This window comes from Anser cygnoides, chromosome 18 (genome assembly GCF_040182565.1).
Source record: "Anser cygnoides isolate HZ-2024a breed goose chromosome 18, Taihu_goose_T2T_genome, whole genome shotgun sequence".
Taxonomy (NCBI): Eukaryota; Metazoa; Chordata; class Aves; order Anseriformes; family Anatidae; genus Anser; species Anser cygnoides.
In genome coordinates this window covers 9,580,360-9,597,965 of record NC_089890.1, presented here as the reverse complement: position 1 = coordinate 9,597,965, position 17,606 = coordinate 9,580,360, and the positions used below count along the sequence as shown (strand labels likewise).

Here is a 17,606-nt window from a genome sequence, read left to right as displayed (position 1 = left end):
TTTCAAAGGAGAAACTATATTTTCTTTAATCCCTAGAGCTGGATTTAGAACTTTGAGGCTTGACTCAAATGTTTAGAAAGGACTCTATGTCGCAAACATCAGCAGCACTTATAAAGACAAAGCGAATGTGAATCGCACCAACTCCATTTTGTGAGATGCTACACCAAAAGCACCTAATACCCAAAAATGCTATTCTAAAATTAGTGTACGATGTAATTAGGAAGATTTAAAGTATTCTATCCAATCATTTGGGTCATTCATAATCAGTCACACTGAAAAAGGTTAACGCCGATGAGGAAAAGTTCAAAGCACTTAAAATTCATTCTCAGCTGAGCAATGCACTGGGGAAGACGCTCACGTTACTTAACGAAGGCTCAATTCCCCGCTCCAGCCAAGCAGCCTGCGCGTCCCGCCCCAGCCAAACCCTCCTGGAAACCACATCTTCCCTTCTCCGCTGATTGCGATGGGAATTGCACAAGTGTTACATGGTGATAAGCTGAACCCACGGGTTAGCTGGAAGGTGATTCTTTTCATGAATTTTGCATGGTTGCTACCACTGAGGTAAAACGTTAAAGGCCAGAGAGAAGAGCTCACAATAATAATAACAACAATTATGTGCAGTATTTGGTCTGAGAGCACAAGGCTGTTCTGAGAGACCAGAGGAGAGAGAGATGTTGCGAATAGATGGTATGTCCCACTTTCTCTTCAGTTTTCTAAGGCATGAATGTATCTCAAAGCTTATCCTTTTTGGGCACATCAGAACTAACAGCCATCATTAGTATTTGCCATCACAGAATAACTATGTACAAGCAACGCTTTGTAATCAGTTCTGTGTGTCAATTTTTTAAAATCCAAGCTCTCTGTTAAGTTACCCATTATAACAGATGTTTATCTGAAGTTAACAAGGACAGTCCAGCATTTACATCAGTGCTCATTTCTACTGGGGGCACTTTCACCAACAATTCCCATTTGAATGTTAAGGAGACGATCAATTTGTTTCCTTGGAAAAGCTGAGTCAACTTTTGGGGAATGTCAAAAGGAGAGATTAAATCCATCTGATAAGAGATACAGCTTTTATTCTCAGTGGAGCGTACCCACTGCAGTGAGAAAGCAGAACCAAGAACAGCCCAAGGCAGCTGTGTTCGGCAAGCAGAAAACCGATCTGCTCAGTGAACGACCGAGTTCCCCCAAACCTCGAGCAACATTCAGCTTCCGACTGCTTGGTACCCACACACAGGGTGTTACACAGCTGCTAAGAAGAACAAGACATCTGAGAGAATAGCATCTTTTGAGATAGGGACCTCGATATATAAACACTTGGGTTCAGTCATGCTTGCCTCAAACACAACCATCTGACAAGCAGAATGACACTACCTACAAGTAAAGCTTCAGTTTAAAATATATATCATGCTGTATATTTAAGTGTGTATGATTGGTTTTATACAAAATCTGATTTTTTTATGCAGGTGGGAATTTAGATACTTTGTCACCGGGCCACATTGCCTCAGGTGGGCTCACAGGTTCAAAAAGAACTGAATGTTTCCCCCGATTTTCAGGTGATCTATTATAAACTAATATACCAAATACTTTGCTTAAAAATACTATTCCTACTGTGAGATTTAGCAGCACTAGCATCTAATAAAAAATAAAAAAATACAAGCAGTGGCTAATTGAGCAGAAGTTTGTTGTATGTGAAGTTGGTACATGTGGAAAAAGAAATTTTTGTTACGGAATACGTTCCCTGTCCAGAAACAGAAAAAGCAAAGCATAACTACTTGCTAAATTCTCAACTATACAGGGTATGGGGCTGGGCCCTCTATAATTTCAAGTTAGGATTGAAAGTAAATGAATTATTCTAAAAGCTAATTAATATAATGCACGGAGTGGATTTTTTCATAACACTAATAGGAAATAACTTACCACACTCATTTCAGATTTTTGAACCTCCGTAAGAAGGTCATAGCCTGAGGTGAAAGGAACAGCCCTAGAAACAGTTCCAAGAAGTTAAAATGCCAAGTCCTATTTTTATACACTGCTTCTATTTTTAGTTACAACAGGATGGAAGTACAGAGCATATAAAAAAAATATATTCTCAAATGAGAGAAAGTACTCAAATTCTTTATTGTAAGCGAAGAACAAAAGAAACTAAACCCAAAAAAAAAAGCTTAACAGACCTTACAGGATCATAAAAGATCAGCAAAAATAACTTAAAAATCATATCCTCTGAGAAAATGAACTTCAAGAAGCTACCCACAGTTTTACCCAATTAATCCAATATTCCTTTTATTGTAATTTCAGCTACAAGAAAGTGCAAATATTTCACAATTCAGACTTGCCTGCATCCAAGTACATTTCTGCCATGATCAAAGTTTAGCAGTCAACTTTTCCATCCTGCTCTACCACAATGAACATAAAACTTCTCAACTGATTGCGTGCAGGATCCAGACCTGGTGAGCAGTACTAGAGCTTAAAATGCTGGTTCAGTTACTCAATCATTAGTTGCCTTTAGCTGTTTTCCATCCAATATAAACATAAACTGAAGTAATCCTGCAATCTAGTTAACTCGTTTAACTTCTGTATTAATTACTGAAGTACCCAAGGGCATCTATTTCCCTTGCAGTTCTAATTTACGAGACTCATGATTACTTCTTTATAAAATGCTTTATTAGACGTGGGTGATGTTGTTTCTCCCTAATGAAGTACAAAGGCACAGCAGAAATGTTTCTGTAAAACAAGCCTACAATCTGCATTCATTTCATCTAATCGCTAAATATATTATAACAACAAAAATCTCAAATATTTGGTTGGCAGTTGATTTCAGCTAACTCAGAGACGAGGAACTACCTGCCGATGCGCAGCAGTGACCACTTACAGTCTCACGGCATGTCACAGGTTACTGACATGTCACGGACACGCGTTGTTCAGGACACATTTATTTTTATAACCATTTGCGTTACGTAATCATGGTTGCATTGCGTTGCATAAGACAGTCTTGCAGCATGGTTCAAAGAACATCTAATGTTTTAAAGCGTTAATTCCATTTCATCTCGTTTCTCACATATCCTTCCTGGTTGGTGAGAATACTTATGAGGAAAAAACAAAAACTGGTACAGAAAAACAACACCAAGAAAGAATACGATGCAGAACAGCCTGGGATTATTTCAGAGTGACATCAAATATAGGAACAAAAAGAATTCTCATTATGTGTACTACATGCCCTGTTGCTTTTGCTCTTAATGTGATCATGTAAGCAATTTAGCAAGACAACAAAAAAATGAATGAGAACATATTCCAGTGACAGAGCAGTCAAGATGTTGAAACTTCTATTCACATAGGGTAAAGCCAGCTAAAATTTCAACATCAAGAAAAATATTTTTTAAAATGTTTTGTGGAAAGAGCCACAGCCGAGTAGACCATCGTTTCTTCAAAGGATAGGTGGAGAAATACTCTGTCATTGCTAAAGGTAATTACAGGGAGGAATTTTAAGGGCAAAACTATTCTGTGCAGGGTGCTTTGTGCAGAATCGCTGAAAAAACGCTAGAAAGGAACAAAGCCTAACATGCTCGTCACATCCAAAAGTTAGGCAGAAGTCATTTCACAAGATGGCCAAAAGATTTTAGTTAGTCAAGGGTTTTTGAGTACCTTATAAATGAAAAATGACATATTACAAACAGAATTTATTATCCACGTTCCTTCTTGATAAGCCAGACTAGTTTCAACTGCGGTTACATAAGGACCAAGAAAAGAACTTGTTAACACAGGTCTAATTACTCAGTCAATACCCGTGCAGAAGTGAACAGCTTCACTAGGAGCAGTAGGATCTAAGCAAATTGCTTTGGGGTCAGAAAAATCTTGGTGTGAATAGGCTCCTAGCAAAATTATCTCCCCTTAGTTTGTTGTACTACTAGAAACTTTCATTGAAATAAAAGCACTGGAATGAATATAGTCCTGTAATCTGCTCACTAAGAATGAGGTTTTTCAATGGTTATATAAAGCAACTTCCAAGCATAATCACCATTGCACTTGTAAAACTCAGCATCCTTTAATCATAAATTAGTAAGAAGTTTTGAAATGTCACCATATATGTTAACCATTACAAAATGTAAATCTGCAATTTAAATAGCTCGTTTTAGCTTGTACACTTTTTTTAGAAGGAACATCAAAATATCTGATTTGATTCAGTATTTCCAAACGCGTGGGAGCATGAACTGAAGATGCCTGGAAAGCAACTTAAAGAATCTCTTGCTGGGTAAACCATTAGTTGGGTTTTGAAAGTGATTATCGTTAAATATCACCTATTTGTAGATTACCATGATTTCCAGTCTAAGGTGCATGAAATATACCCACTGCTGAAAGCTAGGACATCACTATCACCCAGTACATGGATTAAATGTCATAGGAGCGTCTTTTAGAGGGCCCTAAAACATTAGGGACAACACTAGTTTCTCTTAACTTTCCACGTACATTTCTACTAGATTATGTAGAATCTCTCACAAAGAAGCACGGGGAGTTCTAGGACCAACATCCTCGGGTCTGGGGATATTGGACCGGCTGGGCACCCCCACAGACCCTCATGGCAGAGCTGGGCGCTTGCTGCTACCACCCCACAACCCCATACTGGGTGCCTGGTTCAACAGCTGCGCTCAAGAGGAGATTCCTGATCTCAGCAGGGCTGCAGCAGATGCCACCAGCCCAAGGCCACCGCGCGGTCCTGTTGCCACCCAGGAGCAAGCTCAGGCGGGGAAGCAGACTGCCGGCACAGCCACGGGTGGGAAATTCAAGGGTCCTGCTTAGCCAAACCTCCTCGCCAGGCACCATAAAATTCCCCAAAAGAAGTGCAACCAAAGTCTGCTTCAGTTGTTTATTGTGAACATGGGCCAACATCACCATCTTTATTTCCAGTGTAACTCTGCGCAAAAGAAGATTAAACAAGTACCATCTTAAAAAGGATGGTGTTTCCTTTTTGTTGGCCTCTGTGATAAACACTAGAGACTGCAAGTAGTGTGATTATATTTCCTATAATGGCTTTTACATTGCAATCAATAGAACAGGTGATAAGAGGCAAATTATAAAAGAGTAAAACATCACAGCCTATTTAATGTGAAGTTAAAAAAAAAGCAATCTAGCATAACATATGAATTTCAGTTTACAGATACTAACAACAATGCCAGCTTTCATACAACATTGGTTAAGAAATCAAGTTAAAAACACGTATGTCTGCTTTATAAAGGGAGAAGATATGGTCTCTTCACTCATCGGTGCTGGAGACAGCAGACAGAACTTGTGTTTTCAGCTGAAGAGCTTCACAAAAAGATTTCTGCTCACATAAAATTACCATGAAACGTTCTTCCTTTTTAACTTAAAATTGCAAGATTAAAGGGGGAAAAACGCTTACTTACTGTCCATATTTTACGTAATTCTAATGTTAAAAGGCTGAGTCTACGTTGCTTTTCTTGACTTTTCATAGCAAGACTGTACGGAATACTTAAACCTGTATAAAAACATTTCCTCTCTTTGAAATAAAATAGAGAGGATTAATTTTTAAAATCTCACTTAAAGCCTTACAGATTTTAGTCCTGGGATCTATGATATTCTGGGAATGTTGCATAGTACTCTACAAAGAACTCTAAAAGGGCAATCAATGCTTGCAAATTTTTCTTTTCTTGTCCCAAGTCTGAGCAAGATTTTTACAGTCCTCAGAATAAGCACTTGGTCATCAGCACTTCAGTTAAGCAATGAATTTGACGTAACATTAAGATTTTTTCTGACACAGAATCTTTTGCAAATTTGAACACTGGAGAAATAGGTCTGCTTTCTAAGTTCATGAAAGATGGCTTTGAATTAATGTTTGGAAGCAAAATACTGCAGCACCAAAATCACTGGAAGCAAACCTGAACCTACAAATGACAGACACTCTATTAATTCCCAGAAAAGCCTAGGGATAAAAGGAGGGGATGAAACATGAGAGGGAAAGAGAAACAGAAAAGGGTGGAAAAAAGAGTAAGACACATGCAAAAAAAATATACCACTGGATTTTTTAGATTATGTCATCTGTTCAGGAAGAAATCTAACAGCAAGATACTTCTGTTCCTCCTAGTGACACAGCTTCTGAGGGTGCACTGTTTAACTCGGCCTGGCCCCGTCCTCTCTTAGCAACCACAACTTTATTGATTAGTTTTTCAGATGTCTTGTCAAGAACCAGCTTTTAAATACATTACTTTTAATAAAGTATCAGTAGGAAGAGGAATAGAAAAGATTATGATGTATGGCTTGGCTGCTTCAAGTTAGTACCTTCTTCCTTTAATGTAAGTCAGAAGTGATGCCTGCTCCTGACTCGGTGGGAGCAACCCATGGGGTCTCATTTAACAGATGCAGGATTAAGTACTTACTATATTTGCTGCTGCATTGCAACTGTTTAAATTATACAGTTTTGTCTTGAATAGGATGTTAGAGAAGATAATCACAAAATAAACTTTCAAGCTATCATCATCCAATGTTCCAATGCAATTCCTCAGGAGTTACTCTCTTTTTGGTTATTCTCTTCGTCTAACATACCTCCTATTAATCATTTTCCTGCTGCTGAGGATCACTAAGAAAGCACACGGTACACATTTTGTGGCATTTAGACAGATACAAAGATTACATTAATCTAATTTTCCAAGCATATGCTGTCTCCAGAAAGAAACCAGGAAATGGAAATCTCTAAGGGGGATATGAGTCTTTTGGAAAATAGCAGGAAAATCTCATAAATAGAAACTCTTCTTATACCGATCTGTACAGAGGCATAAAACTATTGCTTTTTTTTTCATGATTGGCAATATGTTCCTATTTCTGAAATGGTCTTACTTCTCTCAAAAAGAACTAAAGTAGAGCGCTCAAAATAGCTGAGAAACAGCTGTTGGATTTTTCACAGAATGAGGATTTATCCTCATTCTACTTATAATGCAAACCAGTCATTTGACTAATGTATAGTTACAGTTACAGAAAGCATGCCTTCACAATATAGCCCTTCTTGCTAATAACATACCAATAAAACATTCCCTGTTCCATGACTTTATGTGCACTTTTTTTTTTAACAATGTCACAACCACCAGGCACAGAAGTTTTACTCATATGCATGAAGTTTCTCGTCTCTGTAATCATCTATTCAAACCCTTCACTGTAAATGGGGAAGTCATTTACTTTTGTCAGCGGAATAACCTTTTGGCAGTTTTAAGTTTCGTTCGCGACTGGTGAGGACACTAAATACAATACTTCACCTGGACACCACTTTTTCATGCTTGCACTTACCTCGGATTCCATCACCACACAAGAAGCAGTTACTTCAGCTTAGTTCTCTGTATTATACGTGGCTTACAATATTTAAAATGCTCTGAAGAATTACATTTTGCAGTTATCTTAGCTAGCTGTACACAAATCAATGTCTACCAATCTTCAGTTAAAATATATTAGCTTACTATTGAAATGCATTTTCTAAACATTACAAGTAAGTTATTTAAGCCTTTGGAAAACAACTTTTCCCAAACGACCCCCTGCTCCCTTTATTTTGAAGCAAATGTTGCCTTTTGCTTCCTAATGTAGGTGCCTACAGGAGGAAGCCTGCATCGACTTCACTTTAAACAAAGCCAAGATACTTCATACAGCAACCATCAAAAGATTCATACAAAGGCTGCACGAAAATAACTACTGGCAAGAGCTATCCCTTCATAAGGAATCCTCTCAAAAGGTCTTTGCTTAATAATTTCATCCAGGAACAAGGACCTCAGAAACTGGTGAACCTAAATCTGCCTGTCCTGGGATATGGGGACACAGAGAGACAACACATGCACAAACACACAATTTCAAAATCGTTTAATAGATGTACCTTAAATAATGATTTAAAATAATCTGTTCTATACCTAAAACTTTATCACAAGTCTGTTAAAAAAAAAAAACAACATCCTAAATATGTGGAACGGATGTGCCACTCTTTTCTCTGTCACATCCTATACGTTCCCTGCTGTATTCAAGAGAAAGACTTTGCAAAGGTGGCGGGGTGAGCGTGTGTGGATGGATGGGAGAGCTTTGTCCTCCGCAGCTATCATTGTGCTGCTGTCCCCATCGCCCACAAACGCAGGAGGCAGGTTAGAATGGAACAGAAGCAGACCATGCAGTTGTAAAACCCGATTCTTTCTCTATTTATTTCTTGTGACCGAGTAACACCTCCCATTACAATTATCAGCTCAATGGCAGAAAGCTCCCCGGTGTGCTGTGCATATTTTCACAGGTTCATTTGTCTCCTCCTGTGGCATCAGTTTAAAAAGGCTCCTAAAGAAACGCCACTAACAACCATTTCTATTTCCAGCCTTCAAAGCCAACGCTGAGCACAATACAAAACCCTGGTAACTCATCTTTAGGTTTCAGTCCACAGACTTTTCGCACTGGGAATAGCTCCCATCTGTTTCCTCTTTATGCACCAGCCTTTAGAAAGCACAGATCTGGAAACTGCCTGTGCACAGAACAGAGCGAGCTGGCTTTCCCCCGCTGACGGCAGGAACAGCCCCAGGATCATGGACAGCTTTCTCCTAAGGCTTTCTTCTCCTTTCTCCCGATCCGTAAATGCACGGTGTGGTTCTCTTGATGTGGGGTTTGGGGGGGGGGGGGGGAGGAAGGGAGGGACTGCCTCTCTTTCCCTTCCCCTTGTTCTCCCCTTCCTTCTTTCTTGGCAGAGGCTTCCCCATTTACACACCCTCACCGAGGGAACATTTCGATTTCGAGCCTCGGAACAATCAACCACGGGCACCTCCTCCTGCTTTGGCACCGTGTGTGTGTGTCCCCGAAAAAAACAAGCTGCTCTCCAGACGGGCGCCCCCGGCCCCCGCTCCCTGTCCCGGGCGAGGCGCTGTGATGGGAGCCCCAAACGGGGGGCACCTGCCCTCGCTCCCCCCTCAGCACGGGCTCCTGCAGCCCCTCATCCCCCCTCAGCAAGGGGGGGCTCCACGGCCCCACACGCGGCCGGGATCCCCTCAGCACCACACGGTCTCCCCCTCAGCCCCCTCAGCGGCCGGAGCCCCCTCAGCCCCTCACGGGGCCGGGTCCCCCCTGTCCCCCCTCAGCCCCACAGGGGGCCGGGTCCCCCTGAGCCCCTCACGGGGTCTGAGCCCCCCGGGACCTCTCAGGCTCCACAGGGGGCCGGATCCCCCTCAGCCCCTCACAGGGCCGGATCACCCCCGTACCCTCTCAGCCCCTTACGGGGCCGGGTCCCCCCCGTCCTCCCTCAGCCCCTCACGGGGCCGGATCCCCCCTTGTCCCCCTCAGGGGCCCCTCACGGGGCCGGGTCCCCCCTTGTCCCCCCCCCCTCAGCCCCCCCCCACAGGGGCCGCCCCCCTCTCCCCTCGCACACTCACTACTTGTACAGCTGCTGCAGGCAGAGGTCCAGGCACTCGCCCTCCACCTCCTCCTCCGTGATGTACTCCGAGAGCGGCCGGGGCAGCGGGGGCAGCGGCGGGGGAGGCGGCGGCGGCGGGGCGGGCGCCTGAGGGTCGCCGGCGTCTCCCTCCTCTGCCTCGGCGCCCGCCGCCGCCGCCGCCTCCTCTCCCTCGGCCCCGGGCTCCTCGGCGGCCGCGGCGTCGGCAGCGGGAGGCGGCGTGGGGGGGGAAGGCACCGGCGCCGCCGGCTCTGCCCCGAAGGGCCCGCGGAACTCTCCCAAGAACAGCTCGAGGAAGCGGCGGTAGCTCTTCTCCTCCGCGCCGCCTCCGCCGCCGCTGTTACTGCCCGAGCCGCCCGCGGCCATCGCTTCGCATTCCCGGCCGCCCGGCGGCGGATCAGCACTGCGCCCGCAGAGAGCTCCCTGCCCGCCGCCCGCCTCCCGCCCGCCTGCGCGCCGCGCGCGCGCTCCCGACACGGGGACGCGCACGCCGCTGAGGAAAGGGGGGGGGGGGGGGGGGGCGCGCCTCAGGAGCGGGAGCGCGGCCGGCGCTGAGGGGACCGAAGGGGGGCGGGCGCGGCGCCGCGCCGAGGCAGGCGGGGGCGGGCAGACGCGGGGGCTCCTGACGGGATCCTGCGGGCGGGCTCCCAGGGCTGTGAGGTGCGGGGTCACCGCCTGAGGGGTGTCCCCCCCCCCCCCCCCGACACACCCTACAAGTTACGCGAGGGAGGCAGCTCACGTCCTGCTGCCGATAAATATATTTCGTTTGTGAAAGGAATTCTGGCTTGCGTTATGTGTACGTCGCTTTTCGTTTGTGAAAGGCGTTCTGGCTGGCGTTGTGCTCCGCTGCCGGAGCGCTATTTCCACAGCTCCCGGGTCGAGAAATATCAGCGATGAGCAGGGGTAATTGTCACGTATTTAAAATAGCGCGGATACAAGGGGTGGAATGGGGTCCTTAATGTCCGCTGAGGCCTTGACAAACGGCCAAGCCTCACCTGCAAAAAGTGTCCTGATTTTAATGGATTGGAATAAGGACAATAGCTTTCTGGAACCTGTTGTTCCCCGCGCTGTGGTAATTACCTCTGCGTGTCAGGTGCTGCTGTAAACCTGCCTTCTGCTCGCTGGATGGTTAGTTCGGAGCCAAACTAATTTTAGAGTATTTCCGGCAACTGCATTGACTGATCATATTGCAATCCTGTGAATATGTAAAGGCCACGAGAGTTGAAGTGGTGATTGTCACAGTTGGTTTTAGCCTTTCGCTGCCAAAAGCTATTAAAGCGGTAGAAAACCACATAGCTTCTCCCAGAAGAATATCTCCAGGTGTATTTTTTCAGTATACCAGCTATATGTTTTCAATCTAGTATCTGTTTACTTAAGAATGCCAGGTAAAAATGAGAGGTAAAAACGATTGCAGATCTCTGTGAAGAGGTAGCCAGCAGTTGCAGCTGATTACATCATTGCTTTTTTTTTTTAATTTTTTTAGGTTTGTCTGTACTGCATCATCTGTGAGTCACAAGCCTCGAGAGAATGCCTATCACTGCAAGTATCCAAAAAACAGTTTTAAGTTCATGATTAGTTGTTTTTGTATTAGTAATTCAGGTAGTTTGAGTTCCTAAGAAACTATAATCTAGATAATCTTAGTGTAGTATGGTCTCAATTCTAAAAATTCTGATTACAACAATCTAGAAGTAACAGCTAGTTCAGTGAGATGTATGATCAGCTTCATCTTGTTTGACAAAAAGCAGTTAAGCTGTACAATAAAAGATTTTAAAAGCATTTAGATAATCTTTTTTCTTAATTTTTTTTTGTTAATTGTATATTTCTGAGTTGTTTCAAACAGCTTATAGGAGTATCTGAGAGCAATACCTACTCTGCTTCATGTCGAAATGTTAAAGTTACCAGATGTCCTTGATTCATCTTGGCAGTCCCCATGTGCTTTTCGTCATTTGTCTAATTGCAGAGGACACTAATTAAAATGAAATAGAGTAGAACTTTGCACTCGGGATACTTTGTCAAGTTTTGACGCTATGGTCAAGTTAGTATTGTTTTGCTTCGATATTAAATAAAGAGCTTATGGCCCTGAGCCATGTTGACATTTGTTTCTGGGAGGGAAGGTGAAAAACCATTCTTATTAACCTGCAATGTGGAACATATGGTGACTGTGGGTGGTATGGCTAAGTTAGGCAGCCAGGAACCTGCTATCACTTCACTGTGTGGAGACAGCGGGGTGGGCAATTACCGCAGAAGGTAGCCACGCTGCTACTTGCTGCCGTCCAGAAAAGGAAGCTCTAAATGTGATGTATTATCAAGTAAGCACTTATCTATGAGAGGTGCGTTTGGTACTATTATAAAATGTTTTTAGTGTTTGGTAACTCTGGAAGCTAAATTTAGACTGCCTCAGTGCACTCTCGATTCCTGGGTAGCAGCAGTATGAATGGTTCTTATGTGCTGAGGTTTGGTGAATGGAAGAATTTCACAATTCATAAAGTTTTGAGCCTGAAATCATTGATTTACAACATATTTTCAAATGGAGGATAAGACTTGCACCTGACCTGAGAAGGAAACGCAGGTGTTTCTGTCCTTTTTGGCTTCATCATGTTGTGGTTTTAGGAAGGTTTTACACTCCTGTGTTAGAAGGAATCTGATTTATTTTAGCCTTGAAAATGTGTCTTCCTCTTTCTCATTTTGCTGATGAGAAATAAGCAGGATTTGAGCAGGCCTTGGGGAGGTGACCTGAATAGTATGGAGTGCAAGAAGAAGTGCTTTTTAATTTTTTGTAACCTTTAGAAGTAATTCCTGTACGCTAACAAGTAGAAGACATGTAGAGACAGTAAAAAGCATTTGACAATAATACACTTATATGTTCGGATACTATACAAAAGAGTATAACAGGAAAACTTAATGGAAAAAAATGCTTTCTGAGGCAGTCTGTTTAAAATGTAGGGCTTTTGCAGTAAACCAGAAGTAATTTTTGAAGCTGTGTTCTGTTTTCCTGACCAGATGAAACCACCAGAAAAGCACGTATTTTCAAGCCTTTGGCTGTTCTCATTTCGAAGGCAATTCTACAGCTGAATTTCATGCAGTGTTGTATATGGGATAATATATTAAATGATACTTGCACTGTTGAAAGAGATTAAAATTGTATGTATTCATATAATCAGTATTGGTCACCTTGTGAATGTGTCTGTGTTCTTGTTATAGCTCTTAAAACTCAATGATATAATTATTCTTCAACTTCACTAAAATAATTTCAGTTAGTTAAGGGTAAGGACAGTGAGAATTTTAAAGGAATAAAGTGTGAAGGCTCTTGTTTACAAGCTGCATCAAGTTCCAATTAATTTTCTTAAGGTTCAGACTTTGTTCAACTGCAGTTTTAAAAAGCAAAGTAACTTCTGTCACTGCAGTTGCACAGGCTTCTTTGCCACAATAATTACTCTGTTAAGATGTTCCTGAGAATCACGGTCTCTTTCCCTCCCTCCCTCTGTCATGTTTTTTGAGGCCAAGTCAGCTTTTTAAATTTAATATTTATAGATTATTCTGAAATATCCACACTCATTGCAAAACACAGGATTTCAGGCCTGAATCCCACTTCCCAGCTGTCATGGAAATTTCCAGTCCCATTCCAAAGGAAAATTCCATTTTCAGTCTTCCATTCAGACCCCTGTTTAGGAAAGGGATTTCTCTGAATAGCAATTGTGAGAAACAGGATATTAGTCCATGCCCATTTAGTTGGATTTGGAAATCTGTTGGAGAAGAGTATGTGGAAAAAAAGAGCAAACAAGAAGCTGAGCCCTTCAAAATGACTTAACAGGTCTGGAACACTCTCAGAGCAGATCTAGCACAACATACCTTGTTCCCCATTAACAAAGGCGAAGTTTGTTACGTCATAAGATCTTTGACTGACTGATTGAAGTGTTCCTGTATATTAGTGCCTGTGGGATTGCCTCAGCAAAACACAGCGGACCACATAACACTTAGTAATGTGGTCTGGAAGTTGTCAAATCGTGAGATCATCCTGCAGGCAGGAGCACACCAGAGTCCAATAACTCGTTAAGGTTGATCCACTTCAGCTATCAGTCACTCTTCATTATCATTTTCCTTTTACTGCTAAACAGAGCTGAGGGGCACAGACCTGATATCAGTAAGCAACAGAGTTTGCTGGAAGTGTTGCCGTGCCAGGCCGTTGCTCTGTTCTTTCCATTTTTGTAACACATTTCATCCGAGGCTGAAGTCCAACAGCACCGTACTGTGTGAATCTAGCACTACTGGAATTCCTAAGCCTGAAGCTCACTTTTGTTCAGCAGAGGCAATAAAAAGATTGTACACCACTTAAATCACATTTATACTATCTTCTAGGGATTTAACGTTGTGTGTGTATTTTGCCCTTTCAGGATGGGGGTGAAGTTCCTCCTAAAGTGAAAAAGTTTAAGCCAGACTTGTTAAGGCAGGTGCCTAGTGGGATATATATAAAAAAATATATATATCAGTCCTTCCACAGACTTAGTTTAAATGACTTGTTTGACATCTTACCGTAGATTAGATTCCTGATTCTGTGATATCCTGCTTCAGTCACAAGACCTTGAATTTTAGTCACCTACTTAAAAATGTCTATTAAAAAAAGAAGGGGGAAATCAATCACTTGTGTGAGAACCAGCAACCAATTGCTGTTGTGTCCAGACTCTGGGCATTATATTTATAAAAGATGAAACAGATAGAATGGTAGGATTCACAGACTCTAAAATGTGTGTGCAGCTGATGCTAACTTCCTTTGCACAGTCTCAAATTCTGTGCTTTAGCCACAGAAATTTGCATTAATTATACAAAATTAATGAATGAATTACTTTAAAGAGAAACATTTATGTAATGTCTTCTATAACACTTGTAGTCAAATGTGTAGTAAGCCTTGGTAGTGAAAAAAGATGTGACATTATGTTAAAATCTCATGTTGACAATCTCTTACTTTGTAAGTGCAATTTTCATGCTCTAAAACATTTTTATCTACTTATATAATAAAAAAGAATCACTAAGAGTCGTTGTAACTATGTTTGCTAAAAGTGCAGTAGTTCACACTAAATAAATTAGAGTATTGGAACGATACGTGTTGTAAATTTAGAAGTCCAAAATAATGTAATGTGACATACCAAACTGAGCAAATATTACAGCAACGTGCCTGGAAACTGTGGAAAAAAAACATTGACATCCACTTAGAACCAGTTATTAAGATCCATAGATTTTTCTTTTTATATTCCTATATACATTACCAGATATTTTATATTTTAAACATTCTCCCTTTTAATTGTTTGAAAATTGTCTGTTTTTATATATATATATGTATATATGTATGTATGCATGTATCCTGATGCCTCTCTAGTTCCATTTAAATCAGCGGCAAGAAATTTTTGTGAAAAATGAACAGTATTAGCTATAATTCTTGAAGAATGACTTCAGTAAAATATATACTTTTTGATGTATCTTTTCAGCATGTAATCTTTTTACTGCTTATATAGTGATTGAACTATTGCTTTTAATACCTTTCATTATTTCTATAGGTTCAGTTACAACTGTGTAGAGCTTAATATCTCTAATAAATAGATTGGGCATACCGTACGGATATTGCTTGCTTGTAGGAAGCGAGATGGTAGCTCACAGTTTAACAGTGGGTGCATTTGTGGGTGAAATTCGGAACTGGGAAGGTGGCCAGTTCCTGGTGATTTCATTCTTCAGTGTAGAGCATCAGTGCAGAAATCTTCCACTAGCTAAGGGAAGCCAACTTTCCTGACCCTAATCATCCAAAACCACTCTATGGCTGGAAGCCACAAGACATTGAGTAGCTTTGGGAGCCAGGGAGAGGGGAAGCCCAGGAGCAGGTAGCAGCTGGCACTGGTTCCCAGTCATGGGGAGGACTGGTGCGGAGGAGGACTGGGCAGGCTGCTTGGCAGCCCTATGACACTGCCAAATTCAGCAGCCGGTGGTTTGCATTCCCCTACAGCAGGGTGGCTGCACTTGGAATGGTTGGCAACAGTAGGTTAACTTCTCCTTCTGTAAGGAGAAGTATTATTTCCCTTATGTATTCTGTTGTAATATTTGTGATACCGCAACGTATGTGCTCTATTTATTTAATTTCCCTCATGGTACTCAGTTGTAGGACAAGAAAGCATCAAACCATACCTTGTAACTTAAACACATTTCATATAAAATTAATACACGTTAAAACAGCATAATATAGCTTAATGTGCCTTTTCAAATAATTATGATCCTGATCGTGAGACAATCACTTCTGGGAAGCTGGAACACAGTGCCTTGTCCTTCCAACTTACATACATTTTTTGCTCAGAAAAAGGATGGAGTTACAAAAGCAGGCAGTAAGGATTTCAACTTTTGTCAATAATCCATTAAATGTCTTAGAATAAATCTCCTTCTAAATTTAGTCCCCCCTCTTCCCCCCAAAGTAACTGAAATTCAACAGCAAAATAGATGCTATATTTTAAATATTTTTTTCTGAACACTGTATTTGACATCCAGGTTAGCAGCTGAGCCTCCTTCCACATCAGTCAACCTGTTGGTAATTGACTTTAATACAAGACTGAACACATAACTTGAACCTTGGCTACACCTTATTTCCTTTGGTTAAGCTATTTCCTCTTTGGGTTTTCTTAATCTTATTCTACTTGGAAGTTAGTTGGTTTCTCAGTGTTTCGTAATGGAAAAGGCACAGAACACGTAAAATCAGGAAAAAATAAATTGTTATTTTTCCCTTTCCAAACTGAAGAGTTTCAAAGTAGGATTCTAGGCTTGAGAAGCAGCCCATCCTAACCACAGATTGTTCTTCTTGCCAAGTCTTGTGGTGGATACTGTGTTCTTGTTGTGGTGACAGAGGAGGTTCCTACACCACACGTAAATGTCAACCTTACAAAACTTAATAATATTAAACTCAGCATGACAGTGAAAGCCGTTGCCTTTCAGAAAAGTGGAACTTAAGCAACAAACCAAATGACCTATTTTATTTTTGACTCAGTGCTATGAAGCAGCTAGTTAGAATTGCACTTTTTGTGCAGTCATAAAATTGTCTTCTGCCACTCACTGTTGTGCACTGATGCTCTGAAATGCAAGAGAATTCTAGGTATGTGTAAGAAAATATGAACTTGCCATGGAAAATTTATTGGTGAAACAGTGGTCAAATTCTTTCTTTATATGCAGTTCTAAGCCTAGAACAGCTTCCTTGTCTCCAGCAGATGAGAACAAAATCTGGCTCATTTAATCTAATTTTGTCTCTGCCAACAGATCCTTCTCTCTAGTTCTGGTCTGCAGAGCTGATTTTTATTTTTTTATATACATATATATACACACATAAAACCTCAGCATAGACAGCTTCCAATATTTCTTTTAAAGGTTTTATAACTTCCACTGTTAACCAGTAACTACTCTTTTGTTTGTTTGATAATGACATCTAGAATATTGAAGATCTAACATTTACTCAGACAAAATGATCTGTCTTGGTGTAAAGGATCAGCATCTCAGCTCGGGCTTCTGGACAGTACACTATTAAAAACAAAATAAAAAGCAGAACAGTCAGCTGAAATTAATAGTGTATTGGAGACATCCTTATTCTCCATGCACATGGAAGGGCGTGCTGAGCATATTAATTCAGAAGACAATAAATTGACAGAAATGGATTTTTCCATAAATACCAAACATGCTAGATGGCAGCTATCACTAGTAACTGGCAGTGCTTCTTAAAATATCGCCACAACATTCTTAATGGATGGTTTTCCTTGTGGCTACGTAAGCATGTGTACTGTGCTAGCTCCCCCCTCCTGCACTGCGCTACGTAGGAAGCTGTTATTCCCAAATGGAGCGTTTGCTTGCTGACATCACATGCAGTAGGACCCTTTTGTTTGCCTGTGTCTCCTGCATTGAAATGTTTGTCTGAGTCACAAATCCTGCCGTTTTTCTTCCTCTGTCATGCTTGCTTGAGAGCTTCTCCCTGACTCATGGTTTTTAAATTTTGATAGAGCCCAGTTTGGTGTATGGCAACTGACTACTTTTCCTTTTAATATTTTATTATGCAAATTATATCTAAATACTATAATGATCTAAAAATCACTGCCACTTCCTTGCAGCTTTTTAAATGGAGAGGTTTTGTGACTCAGATTCAGCACTGAGTTTTGTTTTAATGCAAAGGCAGTTTAGCATTACTAAA

At 41.6% G+C, this 17,606-nt stretch overlaps 1 protein-coding gene and 1 long non-coding RNA gene across 3 annotated transcripts in view; one reads left to right on the top strand and one right to left on the bottom strand.

Annotated features, from left to right (window-relative positions):
* Nucleotides 1–9,872, bottom strand: part of PPM1E (protein phosphatase, Mg2+/Mn2+ dependent 1E) — a 66,208-nt gene extending 56,336 nt beyond the window's left edge. The window contains exon 1 of the mRNA XM_066979557.1: nt 9,387–9,872. Within this exon, the coding sequence (XP_066835658.1) occupies nt 9,387–9,772 (386 nt within the window). The 5' untranslated portion in view covers nt 9,773–9,872. The remainder of the gene's footprint in view (nt 1–9,386) is intronic.
* On the top strand, nt 9,831–14,737 carry LOC106045785 (uncharacterized). 2 transcript variants are annotated; one of them, XR_010825673.1, is made up of 3 exons: nt 9,831–10,309; nt 10,890–10,945; nt 12,407–14,737. It is a non-coding gene; the product is annotated as an uncharacterized lncRNA (long non-coding RNA). The 2 variants fall into 2 exon arrangements; XR_001212942.3 differs by having other exon boundaries at nt 10,890–10,949; nt 12,420–14,737.
* The last annotated feature ends 2,869 nt before the right edge of the window (nt 14,738–17,606 follow it).